The sequence below is a fragment of the Myotis myotis genome, unplaced genomic scaffold (genome assembly GCF_014108235.1).
Source record: "Myotis myotis isolate mMyoMyo1 unplaced genomic scaffold, mMyoMyo1.p scaffold_m19_p_9, whole genome shotgun sequence".
Lineage (NCBI taxonomy): Eukaryota > Metazoa > Chordata > Mammalia > Chiroptera > Vespertilionidae > Myotis > Myotis myotis.
The window spans coordinates 29583605-29600888 of NW_023416401.1; the positions used below are offsets into that span (position 1 = coordinate 29583605).

Genomic DNA, 17284 nt, shown 5'->3' on the forward strand with positions numbered 1-17284 from the left:
CCTCACTCGGTGCCAGGTTCAATATCAGGTGGCTCCCCACCATCAAGACACAAACCCCAACATCGCCTCCCTGGTGTGACTCCCATTAGGGTCCCACCAGCCCCCAAAGTCATATCCTAAAATCACAACCCACTCAAGCCCCACTGACTGAACCCCCCCTCAGCTATCTCCCTGTATGAAGCCTGCCTCTCCCCAGACCACTGCCGCTCCCCGCTCAAGTCAGCCTCGTGGCCGGTGACTCTATGACCTACCTACCCATGGCTCCTTCCATAGGCCCAGGGCCCAATGAGGGGCTGGAGGAGGCGGCTCTGGGGCTGGAGGTTCCCTCCCAGCTGGACCTTGACTGCCCAGTCTCTCCCTGGCCTCTCCACAGAGCCAGCCTCCTCCCCAGTCTCAGCAGACATGTCTAGCCTCCAGGAGCTGTGCTCTGGCCTGCCCCTGCGGCCCCTCCCAGAGAACCGGGGACGTTGGGCTGGGGTACCCCATGCCCCAGTCAGGACCCCTGGCCTCAGCCCTGCCGAGGAGCAGGTAAGAAGTTGAGCCCCATTCCTGCTGGGACTCTTTTCCCTCTGGGGGGGTTTGGAGGGGGTATCCCCTACTTCCTCCTCTCTCTGCCTGGGGTCTCCAGGAGCTTCCAGTGGGGGTGGCAGTGGGGTGGAGGGACCCATGCGTGGTCGGCTCCAAAACACTCTATATCCCTCATTCTCTCTTCAACGGCCACCCTTGGGTGTGGGATTATGCTCCCCATTTACAAGGACCCCGAGGCTCAAGGTCAGCCAGCCAGTAAGGGATGGTGCTGTGCCTGCCTCCTTCCAAGGAGGACGGGCCAGTGTGCAGTGTCCCAAACGCACGGCAGCTGACTATGTACCTTCCCGACCCAGACACGCGCATAACTTCGACGTTCTCCTCTGTGGTAGGTCAGCTCTTGTTTCATGTGGGGACTCCCTCCCCCCAAATCTTCAGATGAGTTTTCAGCTTCCTGGCTGGAACCCTAGTGAGGGCGCGTGGGAGTGGGGGGATGGCTGGGGGGGGCGGGTACTGGTGCGAGCAGGTGGGGAGGCCAGGCACCCCTGCTAGGCTTCCCACAGTCCCTCCAGCCAGCACGTCAGGCAAGTCACTGAGTGTCTGGGAGCCTGCTTGTCTCCTCTGTAAGCTGAGGGCGAAAATAATTACACCACAGGGGGTGGAGGAGGCCAACTGACATCAAATACACGGCTGTGTAAATAGTTTTCTCCTATGTTTTCTTTACTCAAGAACTTTAGGAACACTGGGGGGAAAGTAGAAAATATTAAGCAGGAAGATAAAGAGAGGAATCGCACCACCCCATCGGGGATAAGGACGGCTATCCTTAGTACGGCTGCCCCTACACTTCCTGCCAAGTCCCCCCACAGAGGAGGAAACAGGGCGGTGAGGAAGGTGGGGGTGGACTGGGGCTGGGCACTGAGGGCCAGGCTGGGCGGACAGGTGTTGGGGAAGGGTGGGGGCGGGGAGCTCCGCCCCTCCCCATCTCCACCCCCCACTCCCACCCCCACCCCCACCCCCATCAGTCTCATCCTTGGCCTATCTGGCCCAGCTCAGTGAGGTCAAAGCAAGGGTTCATGTTTTCTCCCACTCAGTCACCTCCCTGCTGGCCGCCAGGGCCTTCACCTTTGACTAAGAGGGCCCGAGGGCGCCACCACCTGCATCTCAGGCGACACCGGTGGTTATATGCTGGCAGTCAGCTTCCACGGTCTCTGCGTTGAGGAGGGCACCTGGGTGCTGAGGAGCAGAGGTCAACTCAGCTTTGCCAGTGTCCCTTGCCATTTGCTTGAAGGCCACAAAGCCCTTGGAGTGGGGCGACTTGCTGGTCCGGGCAGTTTGAGCCGTTGAAGGGGCTACATCTCCGGTCCGGGTGCCAGGGTGAGCCAGGGTGAGCCAGCCTTCAGCTGGTGCCTGTGAAACAATAAGAAATCATGTGTATTTATCTCTGCCCTCACCCCCACTGCTAATGTTTGATTTTAGATCCCGGTTCCTGACACAGAGCTCCTAACGCAGTTGGGATTTCCTAGGGATAGAAGCTGGGAGCGTCTTTTGTTCTAAGGAGGTGGGCTCCTGGATGCGGGCAGGTCACCAGAAAGACCAATCCATGATGAGAAAGGCTTGGAATTTCAGGCTTACCCCACATACTCCAGCGAGGAGAGGGGCTGGAGAATGAATTAATCACTACTCAGGCTGGAGCCTCCATAAGAACCCCCTCTGTGGGGAGTGGGTGGGGTTTGGAGAGGGCTCAGGAGCTCTGAAACCCTTCCCCAGACCTTATCCTTATCCGTATCCATTATCACCTCCTTTATTACACAGCAAATCAGTAAGCAGTGTTTTCCTGAGTTCTGTGAGCCACTCTAGCAAATTATCAAACCCTTGGAGGGGTGGTGGGAACCCTGATCTGTGGCTGGTCGCTCAGAAGGGAGGTGACAGCCTGGACGTGCGATTGGCACCTGAAGTGTGTGTGGGGGGGGGGTGGGGGGGGTGGGGGGGGTGGGGGGTGGTGGTGACAGTCATGTGGGCTTCAGTCCTCAACCTGTGGGGCCTGTGCGGACTCCAGGTAGACAGTGTCAGAGCTGAGTTGAATCGGAGGACACCTGCAGGTGTCAGAGACTTTGTCAGTGCGGAAACCGGCCCATCGGTTGGTCGCAGTGAGGCTGTGTGACTCGAGGGGGGGGGGGGGGGCAAGGCGGGGGGAGGGGGAGAAGCCGGCAGTGTTCTGCCGGTTCCCAAGCCCAGTACCAGCTTCGTCAGCAGCTCACGCTATGCCTTCCCTTTGGCTTGTTTTCTATATTTTTATTTAAATGTGTTTCTTTGACGTTTGACATTAACTTTGAACGGTGATTTTGTGAGATAAGCAAGTGAAATATTATAAAAGTATAAGTTCCCCACTTTACCTCCCTCAGTCACCCCTTTTTTTGGTGTATCTTTTCAGCCACATGTTATGTATATATATGGAGGTGTGGGCCCTTAAAAATACAGTGGAAGCATTCTATATATGCTAGTTGTTGGTGGTGGGGTTTTTTTTTTTTTTTGATTGTTCGTTATTGGTGTATTTAAAGTCCCCATTTTTAAAACTGTTTAGTAATATTTCATTTGGATGATTTACTCTTTGCTCCCCTTTAAGTAGATTTCTCTATTTAAATACAGAGTGTTGCTCTGTGTATGACACTTTAGCCACCGTATTCTCTGCGTGAGCACAGGACAACTTCTTCAGTGCAGAGGCAAAGGTAGTCATAGACTAGGACCAGTCCCTCCGTTTGAAATGTCTCCAGCATCCCCCCTTTGCCATATGTGATTTCTCTTACTGACCTTATCCCCGCATTCTGCCCTCCCTGAATGGACTCTGCTGGGAATCAGACACCAGTTCTGAAGAACTCACACTTGCATCCGGGTTCCCATCACTATCCTGAGCTTCTTGGGTGTGGGGCTTTGTTGGGCTCATTTCTGCATCTTCGGTGACACCAAATGCTTGTTGAATGTGTGGACAAGAGTATATACCTAGTGCCCAAACCAACATCATACAAGGGTCCAGCGGGCAGGAGAAACATAGTAGGGCCTCTTGGAGGAGGTGGTCTTGGCAACGTAGGCACGGTTCTTAGACTGGAAAATCTGAGATGACCGTTTGGAGACAAAGGGAGGCAGTGAGTGAAGATGCCGGGACTGGCCTTCCTAGGGTATATTAGGGGTGGAGGAGGCTGGTGTAAGCCTGAGCTGGGTGCAGAGCTTGGAGAGCCAGGCCCAGCCTGATTACAGAGGACCCTGAATGCCAAGAAGAGTGTAGATCTCATCAGATGAGTAATGGGGAGCCCATGAAGGTTCCTGAGTGGGGAAATGGCCTGCTGCTTAGCAATACTCTTCTAGAGAGTATAGAGTTTCTACAGAGTGCCCAGAGGGGCAGGTGGGCTGAGGACACATTGGCAGCATGGAGGGCCATGAGTGTGGGAGATGAGCATTTCGATAGCTGGGACTCACACAGCACACATGTGTATCAGACACGGTGCTAGGCGTGTCCGTTCAGTTAGTCCCCAACACAGCCCGATGAGGTGTATGCGGTCATTGCACTCATTTTGCAGAGAGGGATTGGAAGGTCAGAAAGGGGACACATGCACGTGCTGTATAGCAGATGCCCTGGTGCCTCCTGAGGCATGGAGAGCAGCCCAGGCCTGTGGCAAGACCTCGGACAACTCATACAACCTTTCTGAACACCATTCTGTCATCTTCATGCTGAGAACTGCTCCCCGTCAGACATGTGGAGTATTGGATCTGAACCAGCAAACAGCTGCTTTTTAAAAATTTTCACTCAACAAATAATTATCACCTGCTTGTTATGTAACTCTAGACGCAGGGGATAAAGTTATTGAACAAAAATGGAATAGAAGACAACTTTCCTAAACTAAGTACAAACATGAAATTGCAGATAAAAAGACATAGGTTATCCTTGGAAGTAAAAAACTGATTTAGAATAGTTGACATGAAGACAAGTCTAGGCTAAATTACAGAATAAGAAAAAATTCAATGGTGATAAAATGGAAATCTTATACAAGGGGGAAATAGGCAAGTAGTTTTTGTGCTGCATTTAGGATTCGGGAAACTGCCAGAATCCCCTTTGTGTTAATGGTACGCGTGCACGAACACTCCATCTCAGAACAGATTGAATTTCGCACCGTCTTTAAATACGTATCATAGAATGGCTGAGTCATTTCTGTCAACGGACACAATTTAAAAGTCATTCCTTTTGACAGGAACCTTTGCTGTGTTTTGAGTGATGTGGTTATCTGGACAACGGTGCAGAAGCATGTGGCGCAGTGAAACAGGGCCCTCGTTACCTAGCGCCTTAGTAAAAATACCCCATTTAGCCCCAGTAATGAAGCCTGCATCTCTGTGAGGACAGTGACTACAGTGGTTTCAGACTGCAGCTGCCCCTTAGCAGGTTATGAAGTCAGGGAAGGGGGTTGCAACCAATATTCATTATAGAACGAAATAAAAGAAGTTAGAATAGGATAGAATAGTAGGACCCTTGTAGTAAGGTTAAGTCTTGTTTGGAGTATGTATGGCGTGTGGAGTATTTGTGGTGTGTGTGTGTGTGTAATATAACTTGCTTTTGAAACTTTTTTCTTAATGCCCATGTTCTCTGGAAAGCTATGATTAGAAGCAAACAAACAACCTTTGTGCCAATGTGGAAAACACTCAGAAAGTAGCCCAAGCCCCACGTGCACAGGTGAGGGCACGGGCCTGACCTGCAAGGGTAGCCGCTGTCCTGACTCCTCGCAGCGTTCCTTAGCCACACCTGCTCTTGAACTGTGTGCGAGGAGTTAGGGCCTAACTGTTAGGCAGTACTGTACATCCCTTTTGTGTCTCAACACAGCGGGAGATTCATCCCGGCGGCTGCATGTGCTTGTGCATTGTTCATCCTCCTTGCTGTCCTGTAGTGGTTCCCAAAGTGGGGTCCCCTGACCAGCCCCAGCATCTGGCAACTTGCCAGAAGTGCAAACAGAGCCTTTGGGGATGGGCCCAGTGTGCTGAGTGACCTGAAGCCTGCAGGCCTTGAGAGACTCCGGGGGGGGGGGGGGGGAGGGGGGCCCTTCTTAGCCATGGTTCTGAAGGGAGAGACTCATATTTCTGATCAGCTTTTGTTTTCCAAGAGAGAAGGGATTGCGTGCTTTTATTCGATGTGAAAATTAAATGAGGGAATGTCTCTGCAACCCCTTTCCAGATTCCCAGACTCCCTAAGTTGGCATTTTCTTCCCTGCCTGCTCTTGCCCTCTCCTCCCTCCTGAACTGTCCCTCTCCTTCTCTCCCTCCCACCCCACCCGCCCCTCTGGCCCCGTGTGATTCACTGCCCAGGGCACGCTGGACATGCTGTCCTTCCTTTCCCAGGCCTCTGCCCTCGGCCTCCAGGGCATCTGTGTTCCTGGCTGGGTTCCCAGCTCCCTGTCTTCCTGGCTGGTAGTTCTGCCCCTGCCCGAATGCTGGTGTCCTCCCAGTTCCCGGCCCTTGTTTCTCCTCCTGTCTCCTCTGCCTTCAGGTGTCAAAGCACCTGTCTTCTCTGAGTCCCTACCACCGCTCCCCTCAATAGACATGTGTTGAATGAATGAGTAAAGAAATTTACCACATGCAGCTCCTCATCTCCTTTCACCTCAAAGTGTTTGATCTCCAGTGTTTGTGTTAGAGGCACCTCTCAGACACCAGAGAGGTGTTATTGACAGCCCCCCAGCCCCGAGTCGGAGGGAGAGGGCTGTCCACAACCTCAATTCTTGTCTTCTCATATAAATGGATTTAAATGAGAGAACTCCAGGTGACTGCAGTGTGATGAAGCCAATTTTATTAAAGCAGTTAAAGCACGCACCTTTATTTACGAAGCAAGGCAAGCAAACTGCCAACTTGATCTTGCCAAGCCTTGAGACTGCTGGCTTTTCTGCCTAGGGAGTAAAACTGCCCTTTCCCTTTCCTCTCCCCATCTCCTTTCCTGCATTCTCTGCGCCCCCTGCCACTCTCCTCCCCTGGCTGGCCCTGAGGGTGGCTTTTAACCATTGCTCTCAAGCGTCCTTGGTTGGGGGAAGATAATGGCTTGTTAAGTACAAGCCAGCTGCAAATTGCCCACACCGGGCTTGTTTTAACTTTCCTGTCTGTTTCCCTATTCCACTTGCCAAGAATTTTCCCAGCGTTCCACTGCCCTGTAACAATCGGAGGAATAAATGGCCTCAGTGTTCAGCCAGACACCCGGATGTCACCTAGTGTCCCCCCCTACTTCGCCTGCCTCCACATTCAGGCTCCAGTCTGGGTGTTCTAAGGAAGAGAGCTGTGAAATGGGTCTGCCAGGACCCTGGCCCCCCTTGAGCTTAGCAAGACAGATTGTAAGCAAGGAAAGAAACAAACCCATCGTCGAGTGTCCGACAGTGCAAAGCTGCAGAAGGAAACAAAGGCGGGAAGAAAGGCTGGGAATCAAGAAGGCCTCTGAGTAGGGGCTTCTGAACTGAAACCGGAATGAAGGAAGGGACCCTCCAAGAGAAAGCAGAGTGGTGACGGGGTTTAGGCAGAGGAGGATAGGTGCAAAGGCCCTGGGGCAGAACCAGCAGCATCAGGGCTCTCTGGAGAAGAGTGATAGGGCTGGTGGGAGCAGGGGAGTTTGGGCTGCTTGCCCTTGTTGGATAAGGAGCCCTGAGAAGGTTTCTCCTGTTTCTGGCTCTAGGCTCTGTCCTGGGCCTCCCCGATCTGGCAGGATCTCCGTCCCAGAGGGCAGGTGTAGCCTGAGGCTACCTGGAAGCTGCACTAGTGGAGAGTGCTTCTCTGCACTCATACCAGGTGTGGAGAGCAGCTACAGTGTTTGGACAGGTTCAAGCCTCGGACTAATGAGAGGGCACAGTCCTCTCATGGCCACGTGCAAGTCCCAGCTTGGAGGGCAGGGCCTTCCCAGCACAATTATAGCCAACAGCTGTAGCTGTAAGCTTGAACCTATGGTCCGAACACGTGGCCCCACGTGCCTGAGTGATGTGGGCTTGATAGAGTTCAGGTGCATGTAATTGAGTAGGATTGAAACCCACGAGAATGTTGTAAACATCTTGACCATGCCCTTACTTTGCCTCGTGGAATCTGGCTATAAAATAAAGACACGGCTTGTAGTCCGTGGCACTGTCTCTCCATCAGAGAAACAGTGTCCCACCGAAACCCAGCTTTTCTTCTCTTGTCCATCTTTCCTCAATCTTTTACCGCCCCCACTCAGGCTCACCCTTGGCCATGCTGGCGAGGCTCAACCAGGAACCTATGTGCTCCTGTCAGGTCTATTCTCACTCCCCTTGATTCTGCATCTCCCACTGTGCCCACAAGGGCAGGACCCTGTCTGGTCCTTGCATGGAATTAGCAGCCTGGTCCCCAGTGAGCAAGACTCTTCTTGGAAAGGCTTCATGTGGGAGGTGACATTATAGATGGGCCCAGGGTGACACCTAGGCAGTCTTGGGGGGGGGGGGGAGGGGACCATAGTTTTCTGAATGGATCAGGGGTAAATCCAGGTTAGCTGGGGGGGGGGGGGGGGAGGGACCATAGTTTTCTGAATGGATCAGGGGCAAATCCAGGTTAGCTGGGGGGGGGGGGGGGGTGGCTCATCATGGGAGCCTCAGGGTGCTCGGCCCGGAGCCCCTGCCCCTGATGCCCCTCACCACTCTCCTCCTGTAGCTGGCACTAAGGAATGCCCTGCGCTACTTCCCCCCGGACGTCCAGAAGCTGCTGGCCCCCGAGTTTGCCCAGGAGCTGCGACTCTATGGGCACATCTATATGTACCGGTTCTCCCCCCGCATTGAAATGAGGTGAGTGCTGGCGGGTGGAAAGAGGGATCGTGCTGGAGGTCAGGAACCCCAGAGAGTCAGCAGGGAAGGGGAAATGGAGGCTGTCCACACTAGGAGGCCCATGGCTTGGCGTGCTGAGCCGATGCCCCTCACACAGAGAGAGGGGGTGGCAGTGTTGTCATCTGTGGGGGTCTGCAGCCTAGAGCTGGCTGAAGCCCCAAGACTGACCAGAAGGTGGGTCCCTCTGGCCCACTGTCCTGGGCAGTCAGTCCTAGGTAAGTCTGGACCCAAACTGTATACAAAATGCTCTTTTAAGCCCCATGTTTTGTAGTCTTGCCAGAGGCATGGAGAGGCTTAGAGGGTGGCTCTGCCAGTGTCTTCTGACAGCTCAGGCTTCCCATAGGGCTTGCAAGCTGAATTGTCCCTGGCACTGGAGGCCTGGTGAAGCCACGGGTGCTGGGCCTCACCACACATTGCATAGCGGGGAGGACCTGCCTATCACAGCTCCCAGGTGCTGCTGCCTGCCCTGGTATCCCACTGAGCATCCTTGTTCTTGGATAGGCCCCAAACCCAGACTTGTCTGGGACCATCCCAGGGAATGGCATGAACCCCAAAAAGCAGGAGCCACGCCTCTTCATTCCTGCTGTGGCCCGCTGCCTGGCACCTGCTCTAGAATTGGTGCCCAGGAGCACAGGTGGTGCCCAGGAAAGAAGGAAAGAATAAACGGCACCCAGAGCAGCGGCTTCTGGAAAGTAGGCATCAGCTTTGCTTCCAAGTTAGCATTCTCCCGGTTGGAGCCTGCGAGAAGGGAGGAAGGGAAGCCTAGGGTAGGTGGGGGCCAAACTCCCCACACCTGGAAGGCTGGGGGGCGCAAAGCAGGAGGCGGGCACCAGAGCCGGCTGGCCTTGGTTCCTGTTGGGAACCCAGCCAACTTCTGCAACAGGATGTGGGGTCTCGCTGTGCACACCTGTGTGCTCTCCCACCGTCACCCTTAGCACCTGGACTCCCTTGCAGGGCCTACCCAGTGAAGCAGTACCCCTGCCGGACGAAAGCTGCAGCAGCCATCATGCACATGATCATGAACAACCTGGACCCTGCCGTGGCCCAGGTAACCCCAGGGGCGCCAAAGCGGGGGCAGCGCTGTCCAGTCGAGCTGTAACCTGAGACACACATGCAATACATTTAAGCTCTTTATTTAGAAATAATGATAGAGTTCCCAGAAGTTGTAAAAATAGTGCTGAGAGGACCTCGTATCCTTCTCCCACTGTCTCCCCCCCCCCACCCCCCACCCCCGCCCACAGCACCACCACCGGGACATCAATACTGGTGTCATAGAAACGTGTAATTTTACGTTTTCTAATAGCCACACGAAAAAATAAAAAGAAACAGATTTAAGACTGAATTTTGTTTATCCTGATATACCTGAAATATCATTTTAACATGTACTTAGTAAAAAAATTACTGAGCCCTAGCTGGTTTGGCTCAGTGGATAGAGCATTGGCCTGCAGACTGAAGGCTGATTCCGGTCAAGGGCACATGCCCGGGATGTGGGCTTGATCCCTAGTAGGGGGCATGCAGGAGGCAGCCGGTCAATGATTCTCTCTCATCATTGATGTTTCTATCTCTCTCTCCCTCTCCCTTCCTCTCTGAAATCAATAAAAAATATTTTTTAAAAAAACCTGATCACAGACGGACCCCTGGCGTTGACTCCAGGATGAGTTCCCAAAGCAACCCCAGACCCAGCTCTCCCCTCACCCAGTCACAGATGGACCAATGTTCCTGGCAGTTCTCCCTGGGCCTCCCCTCCGGCATCTCCCGTGGCCCCCACCACTCTTTCTTAAAGGGCCATCAGCCACCTTGCCCGTAGAGCCCAGTTCAGGGTGGGGGCCCTCCCTTCCCAGGCCACCATCTCAGGTGACACCATGTCTTCTCCAGTTTCCCCAGGAGCTCGTGACCTACGGAGGAAACGGACAGGTGTTCAGCAACTGGGCTCAGGTATGCTGGACGATGAGCCTGGCCCCCAGGCCTGCCCCCAACCACACCCTCTGGTTGGAAGGAGGCTACAAACCCAGGGCTCAGGACTCAGGTCTCCACCTGCCTGATGCCTGAGATCACAGCTGGAGACACTGTGGGGATGTTGAAGGTCCGAGGGCAGGAGTGGCATTATTGCAGGCACCAAGGGGGCCTGGAGGGACGGGGCGCTGGGCAGAGCCGCTGAGCCTGGGGAGCCCTCAGAGCCCGGACGGTGGCTTGGGAACACCGTGGGACCCCCACTTACAGAGCCCTCCATGCTGTGTTCTCTCCTGCAGTTCTGGCTGACGATGTCCTACTTGTCACAGATGACAGAGGAGCAGACCCTGGTCATGTACAGTGGACACCCACTGGGCCTCTTTCCGAGCAGCCCTGGAGCCCCAAGGCTGGTCATCACCAACGGGATGGTGGGTCCTGGGATGGTGGGTGCGGGCTCGCACCGTGCCGGCCGGGCCGGGGGCCGCAGGGGGAGCCAGGTGTCCCTGACACCCACTTAGCCGTCGCTTCCAAGGGTTGCTGTTGTCCTAGCCCTTGGCTCTGCCCTCTCTTCCAGGTCATTCCCAACTACTCCTCCAGAGAAGAGTATGAGAAGCTCTTTGCCATGGGGGTTACCATGTAAGTCTCTATTTCAGTTGCTATTGTATCATTCCAGTAAATATCATACATTTCCACTTGTATTATAGAACGGTATAGCAATATTAAATACTATTTTGAAAAATACAATCACAGCACTGTAGCAATTTCATATTTACATATTCCCTAGTAGTTGTTTTTTAAGGGAGACTGTATTAATGCATTTTGGGGTAATTAAAAAATGAATTTTAGGCGCTCTCCCTGACGCTGTGCCTTCTCCCCCCACCCCCCACCCTGGCTTCCTCCTATACTCTTATCATTACCTTCCTCACTCCCCAGCTCTAAGGGCCCTTCTTTTGACTCTATAACTCACTTCCTAAGCCCATTTCTTCTACAAATTACTTCTTATACTTCTGTCATTTTCTAAGTAAATGTTCTCTTATTAAAAAAAGAAAAGCCCTGGCCAGAGTGGTTCAGTGGTTAGAGCATTGGCCTGCACACTGAAAGGTCGTGGGTTTGATTCCTGTTCAAGGGCATGTATCTGAGTTGCAGGTTCGATCCCTGGCCTCTGTGGGGGCATGTGTGGGAGACAACCAATGGATGCGTCTCTCTTACATTTCTCTCTCCCTCTCTCTCTCCCTCTTCCTCTCCCTCCTCTCCCTTCCTTCCACTCTCTCTAAAAAATCAATGGGGAAAAAAAAATCCTCGAGTGAGAATTTTTTCAAAAAGTAAACATAAAAATGAATTTTAAACCATCCAAAGTGGGTGGCTGGCCCCGGGCTCATTGCCCTGCTTGCCCTCTCTGTGGTCAGGTATGGCCAGATGACAGCAGGCAGTTATTGCTACATCGGTCCCCAGGGAATCGTCCACGGCACAGTGGTGAGAGACAGGGTCATGCCTGGCATCGGGGTGGGAGGTGGACATGCTGGGAGTGGACAGTGAGCTCCCACCCCCTTCCCTGCAGCTCACTGTACTGAACGCTGGACGGCGGTACCTGGGCGTCGAGGACCTGGCTGGGAAAGTCTTTGTCACCTCTGGACTGGGCGGAATGAGTGGGGCTCAGGCCAAAGCCTCTGTCATCGTGGGGTGCATCGGTGTGATCGCAGAGGTGAGCGCCCCAGGAACGCCGAGTCCTCATCCCTGCCCACCTCGCTCCTTCCTCATTCCAGAGGCACTCACACTCACAATGGTCTCTCTCTCGCCCCCTCAACAAAGCCTCCAAGGTGGGTTCCCGGGCAGCATGCCCTCCTGCCTTCAAGGAGCCCATCATTTTTCGTGGTCATGCCTGTGGAAGCTGTCCCATGAACAGCTCCCCTTCCCCACTGAAGGCCTGGACTGTAGCGGGGACATAACAAATGTCTGCGAATACATGAACATAGACTCCCCCAACGCAGACAGCTCACAGTCAGCGGGGGAAGCAAATGCGTTGCCCATCAGTGGGGGGGAGGGGGGGCAGCCGCTTTTTCTCAGTGGCTGTCCCAGCTTTCGTTGGTGGTGCCAAGGACAGGAAGGGAAGTGGGAAGAGGAGGTGACTGGCTCTAAGGAAAGCCTTGGTGATATCCACCTGTGTGCTTTGCACTTAGTTGATATTAAACCCGTGACATACACAGCTGTACTTGTTAGGAGCCCATTTGGCTGCAGGTAACAGAAAACCGAGCTACAGCAGCTCACATAATAGGGTTTTATTTTCCTCGTGTAACCAACAGTGTCGACATTGGTCCCGCAGCCCAGAGATATCAGGGCCAATGTATCTAGAATTCTAGATTCTCTTGGGCTTTCCTTGTGGGTATAAAATAGCTGCCCCAGTTTGCCCTTGCACTGCGTTATAAAAGTGGGTGATCTTCCTGGGAGGGTGACACCCACTCGTGAAGGGGACATACCCTAGGATGACTTGTGACTGGGTGGCTTTGTGTGTCATGGTCACAGGTGGATAAAGCAGCCCTCATGAAACGCCATCAGCAGGGTTGGCTGATGGAAGTGACCGACAGCTTGGACCAGTGCATTAAAAGACTCAGGTACAACTCCCGACAAGTGAGCACCGAAAATGGGGGGCTGTGGGAAAGGGCCCAGGGGCTGGGTTGCTCTGCATAGACCTGTTCAATGCCTGACATCTGGCCACGGGTGGCCACCACATCAAGTGGCCACCCAGAGGTGGCACAGTAGGACCTTCTAAATCCTGTTTCTCACTGGTCATTATTGCTGGTGTGTAGGAAACCCTGAGTTTGCATACTTGGGTGGTCAGACAATTGGTTCTACAAGATTTTCAATCATCTTCTCATTTCCCATAGTTTTGCAAAGAATGTATCTGTTTTTCTCACTGTTGTGACCTCAGTGCTTAGCCCAGAGCCTGGCGCATAGTAGCTGCTCATTGAATTTTTTGGGGAAACATGAACTTTGAAAGATGGAGCTTTTCCCTCCGTGGGACTCCTTCAGGTTCAATACTCGATATTCCTTCCCAATGGCACTGTGACTGCCTGTGCAGAGTCCGGGGGCAGGCAGCATTTCTCCTCCTGCCTGAGAACTTCGGAGGTGTTTTAGTGGGAGTGTGTGTGTGTGTGTATGTGTGTGTGTGTATGTGAGGGGACTGTCCTGGGCCTGCTGATCAGATGCCATTTTGGAAGCACCCTCTCCACTGACTGCTTGGCAGCACTGAGCCTGTGTGGGGAAGACGCATGGGCGCCATGGCCCTCCACCCCGGCTAGTCTATTCTGACCCAAGGGGCTTGAATGAAAATGTCCGAGAGCACACAGAATTTGAGAAATATTCCCATTTTCAAGATGGGCTACTATTTGACATACATCTTTCTAAAATACTAGTTTACTTTCTTAGTAACATGCCCACTTGCATGTGTGCACACACTCACGCACACACAACTCACACACACTTCCAACCACTCTGGTATTCTTGTCAGCTCTAAATATACCTCTTCCATCTGCCTTCTCCCTCTTGTCACTCACACAAAGTTTGGGCCAGCTTAATTCCTTAATTCCTACTGCCACACACACAGCCATTTCACATCGGTTGAACAAACTGCCTTAAGCAGCCTGTCTCATCACATTTCTGCTCCCTGAGCTGCAGAAGACACAGTTGGGAATGGAATGATGGGGCTCACGGTACCCGACCTGGCCCCGAGGCTGAGATGCAGTCCTCCTCCAGTGCCCCTCACTGCTCTAGGACCATGTGCCCTTTTCCACTTGGTTATCCTGTGCACCTGGGGGAGAGGAGCATGTCTGGCCTCTGCTGGCATCTCTCTGCCAAGCAAGGCCTTCGATCGATCTACATCTTTGAGTGGGTGCCACACTGCCCACTGTCCCACTTACTGGTGCTCTGTGATAGCTCTCATACCTGTGAGAGCTTTTATGCATTCAAATCTTCTGTCCCCCCAAAATATACTTTCATTTTTTTGTACTTTTATTTTTCCAAGTAATGTTTGGAGTCAACATTAGTGACTTTTATTATTTGAGGATCATCTTGAGTGAATTCTTGGAAGGTCCTTATTAGAATTCTAAGAGCAGGAGCCCTAATTCTAAGCATTGCCTCAGTTTTCCTGTCTGGGGTAGTCAAGTCTGCTGTTTCCCTTATGGTCTGGGTCCTCAAAGTACATCCCTCACAGGTCCCTGTGTCTCAGGCCCTGCACATGCACACATACTTTTGGTGGCCTCTTGAGTCTTCTGCATTCTAGCTATCTGGGTGGCCCTGTGTGTTGGTCGGGGTGGACAGCTGTGGGCAGGTGTGATGGTGCCATCTGCTCTGCTCTTGTGCCCTCTAGGGAAGCAAGGAAAACAAAGGAGGTGCTCAGCCTTGGTTACCATGGGAATGTGGTGGACCTGTGGTAAGTGCAGGAGTGGGAGTTGCAGCCTTGGCTACCCTAGGTGAACCTCTCCCTCCAGCCAAGGTCCCAATGGTGGCCAGGTACTCCCGGAACACACAGCTTCAAGCACTGGTTTGAGGCTCTGCTCCCAGCTTTCATCGCCTGGATCTTGGCCTGAGCTCACAGCAGCCTTCCCACGAGTGTTCTTTAGGGGGAGTGGGGTTGTGGGGGGTGTAGGGTTAGCCCCAGTCCCTGATTACTGGACACATGGCTGGAAAATGTGCTACAATGCCCTCCTGGCTGGGCCCTAAACTCGGGTCCCAGATGCTGCCCTGGGCAGGTGCTGCCCGCCCTACATTGACTATCCCACATCTTCCCCAGGGAGCGCCTGGTCCAGGAATTAGACAAGACGGGGGAGCTCTTGGTAGACCTGGGGTCAGACCAGACATCCTGCCACAACCCATTCAATGGAGGGTATTACCCTGTGCAGCTCGGCTTTGCAGAGGCCCAGAGCCTCATGGCCTCCGATCCTGCCACATTCAAGAAACTGGTCCAGGAAAGGTGATGCTGGTCCCAGGGCTGCTTGGGTGTGGGGCAGGGGTGGGGGTGGGAAGCTGCACCCTGGAAGGAGCTGTTGGATTGAGTAGCTGTGGCCTCTGCTTGGTTCTCCCAGTGGTCAGCTGTGTGGCCTTGGGTGAGACCCTTAACCTCTCTGAGCCTCTGTCTCCTCCTCTGTCAGATTGGGTGGAATTGGCAGAGCTGGCTCAGCTCCATGGGATGAGGCTGGGAGGTGACAGGGATGGGGCAGGGTGGGCAGAACTGACAGCTGACTGCTGGCTTGTTGCAGCCTGAGGAGGCAGGTCTCAGCCATCAACAGGCTGGCCAAGGAGAACTTCTTCTTTTGGGACTATGGCAATGCCTTCCTCTTGGAGGCCCAGAGAGCAGGTGAGAGAAGGGAGGCTTGGTGAGGGGGCCCCATTCTCCTGGGCTGCACTGGGGACACTCCCTTCCTTCCAGCCAGGGGTGGCCTGGCAGGCGCCTGGGAGAGGCAGGGGTCATGGCATGCAGGTTTTACTGTGCCCTTGCCCGGCCTTCTGGAAGTTGGTCCTGCCAGCTTGACCTCTCTGGCCTCAGTTTCTCCATTTTCCTTAAAAATATAAAGCACCATAAAGAGAGTGGGTACAATGCTCCAGTATGAGCTCCATTTTTTCATAAAGGAAACTTTATTTTTTCATAAAGGAAACTTTATGAAAGTTTTATTTTTTCATAAAGGAAACTTCTTACCTTCATAGATTGTAAAGTTCAGAAGGTACAAAAGATACTCAGTGGAAAGTCTCCCTCCCAGCCCATCTCTGGCACCAGCTCTCCCCCACACCCTGGAGTCTGTAGGCTCGGGGTGCCTGTCTGGACACCCGTGAGGCGGACACTGGCATGTGTCCATGCTTCCCTGCCCCACACCATGAGCCCATGGGCTCCAGCTGGGGCGGCACTTGCTGTCTCTTTCCTGAGAGGCCTGGCGGTGCTGCGCTGTCAGGACAGAGCCTTTGCAGTCTTTCCTGGGCTCTGTGCAAACTGTCATCTGGTGGTGGCGTATGTCCTCACCCTGGGGTGGGGCCTGCCAGCCCTCGGCTCCTCCAGGGGACTGTGCGGATGCTCTGTCCACAGGAGCTGACGTGGAGAAAAAAGGCGCCGAAAGGACTGAGTTCCGCTACCCCTCCTACGTCCAGCATATTATGGGGTAAGTGATGAGGCCCCTTCAGTGTCTGGGGCCTGGACCTTCAGATCAGAAAAGCCCCTCCTCTGACCACTGCTGTGGCCTCCAATGGCTGCCACACCAGGTCATGGGGTTCCACCACAAAATGCAGGTAGAGAAACTGGAACCGTGAGAGGCCGTGGACAGGGCCTCAGTGACAGGACAAGGAGGCTGCAGGGGCCTGGAACCTCCAACATCCAGTACCCAGGGCCCTAAATGCTGCCCATCCCGTGGCCATGGCAGTGGGCCCAAGAGGGCTCTGATGGCTTGATCCATGGAGGCCGAGGCCTGCTGTCCCGTGAGCCACTGTGTCTATCTGGCTGTGCAGGGCAGGTCTGGAGAGGCCAGTGGCCCAGGACAAGTAGGGAGGAGTGGGAGGTACCCAGAGGGAGAGTGGGCTTGGCTGAGGGTGAGCTTGGAGGCCAGGGCCAGGGGCAACACAGGGGGAGAAGGAAGGGCTCGGGATGCTTTTGGAAGATTCCTGGCCCTCAGTGTGGCAAAATGGGTCAGGGAGGGAGGGAGGCAAGAAGGCAAACCTCTCCTTCTCAGGTTCACTGTGGGCGGGGCAGAGCCAGAGTGGCCACACTGCAGGGGACATCGGGGGCCTCTCTGGGGAGGAGAGCAGTGGGGTGGCCCACAAGGGGCTGTGGAGTGTGGGACCCCAGGGAGGGCTAGGCCGCTGCCTCCCTCTGCCTGGAGCTCACACAGCAAGGTCAGATCACCTCAGGCCGATTTGGCCAAGTCCCTGCATTTACTATTTCTCCTAACTATTTAGTTTTCCTTGAGGGGTTGTCAGGTTGTCTATAACAGCAA

The 17284-nt window shown here is 53.8% G+C and overlaps 1 protein-coding gene across 2 annotated transcripts in view; it reads left to right on the forward strand.

The window, feature by feature from the left end:
• The first annotated feature begins 402 nt into the window (after positions 1–402).
• Positions 403–17284, forward strand: part of UROC1 (urocanate hydratase 1) — a 34308-nt gene continuing 17426 nt past the window's right edge. Inside the window, exons 1-13 of one of the 2 annotated variants that reach the window (XM_036323123.1) lie at positions 403–528; positions 8194–8324; positions 9318–9411; positions 10239–10298; positions 10613–10741; positions 10888–10949; positions 11720–11786; positions 11872–12015; positions 12834–12922; positions 14677–14739; positions 15100–15279; positions 15566–15663; positions 16384–16456. In XM_036323123.1, coding sequence (XP_036179016.1) covers positions 403–528; positions 8194–8324; positions 9318–9411; positions 10239–10298; positions 10613–10741; positions 10888–10949; positions 11720–11786; positions 11872–12015; positions 12834–12922; positions 14677–14739; positions 15100–15279; positions 15566–15663; positions 16384–16456 — 1316 coding nt within the window. Of the gene's footprint in view, positions 529–1762; positions 1900–8193; positions 8325–9317; positions 9412–10238; positions 10299–10612; positions 10742–10887; positions 10950–11719; positions 11787–11871; positions 12016–12833; positions 12923–14676; positions 14740–15099; positions 15280–15565; positions 15664–16383; positions 16457–17284 lie in introns of those variants that run through there. The other variant, XM_036323124.1, reaches the window with a different exon arrangement.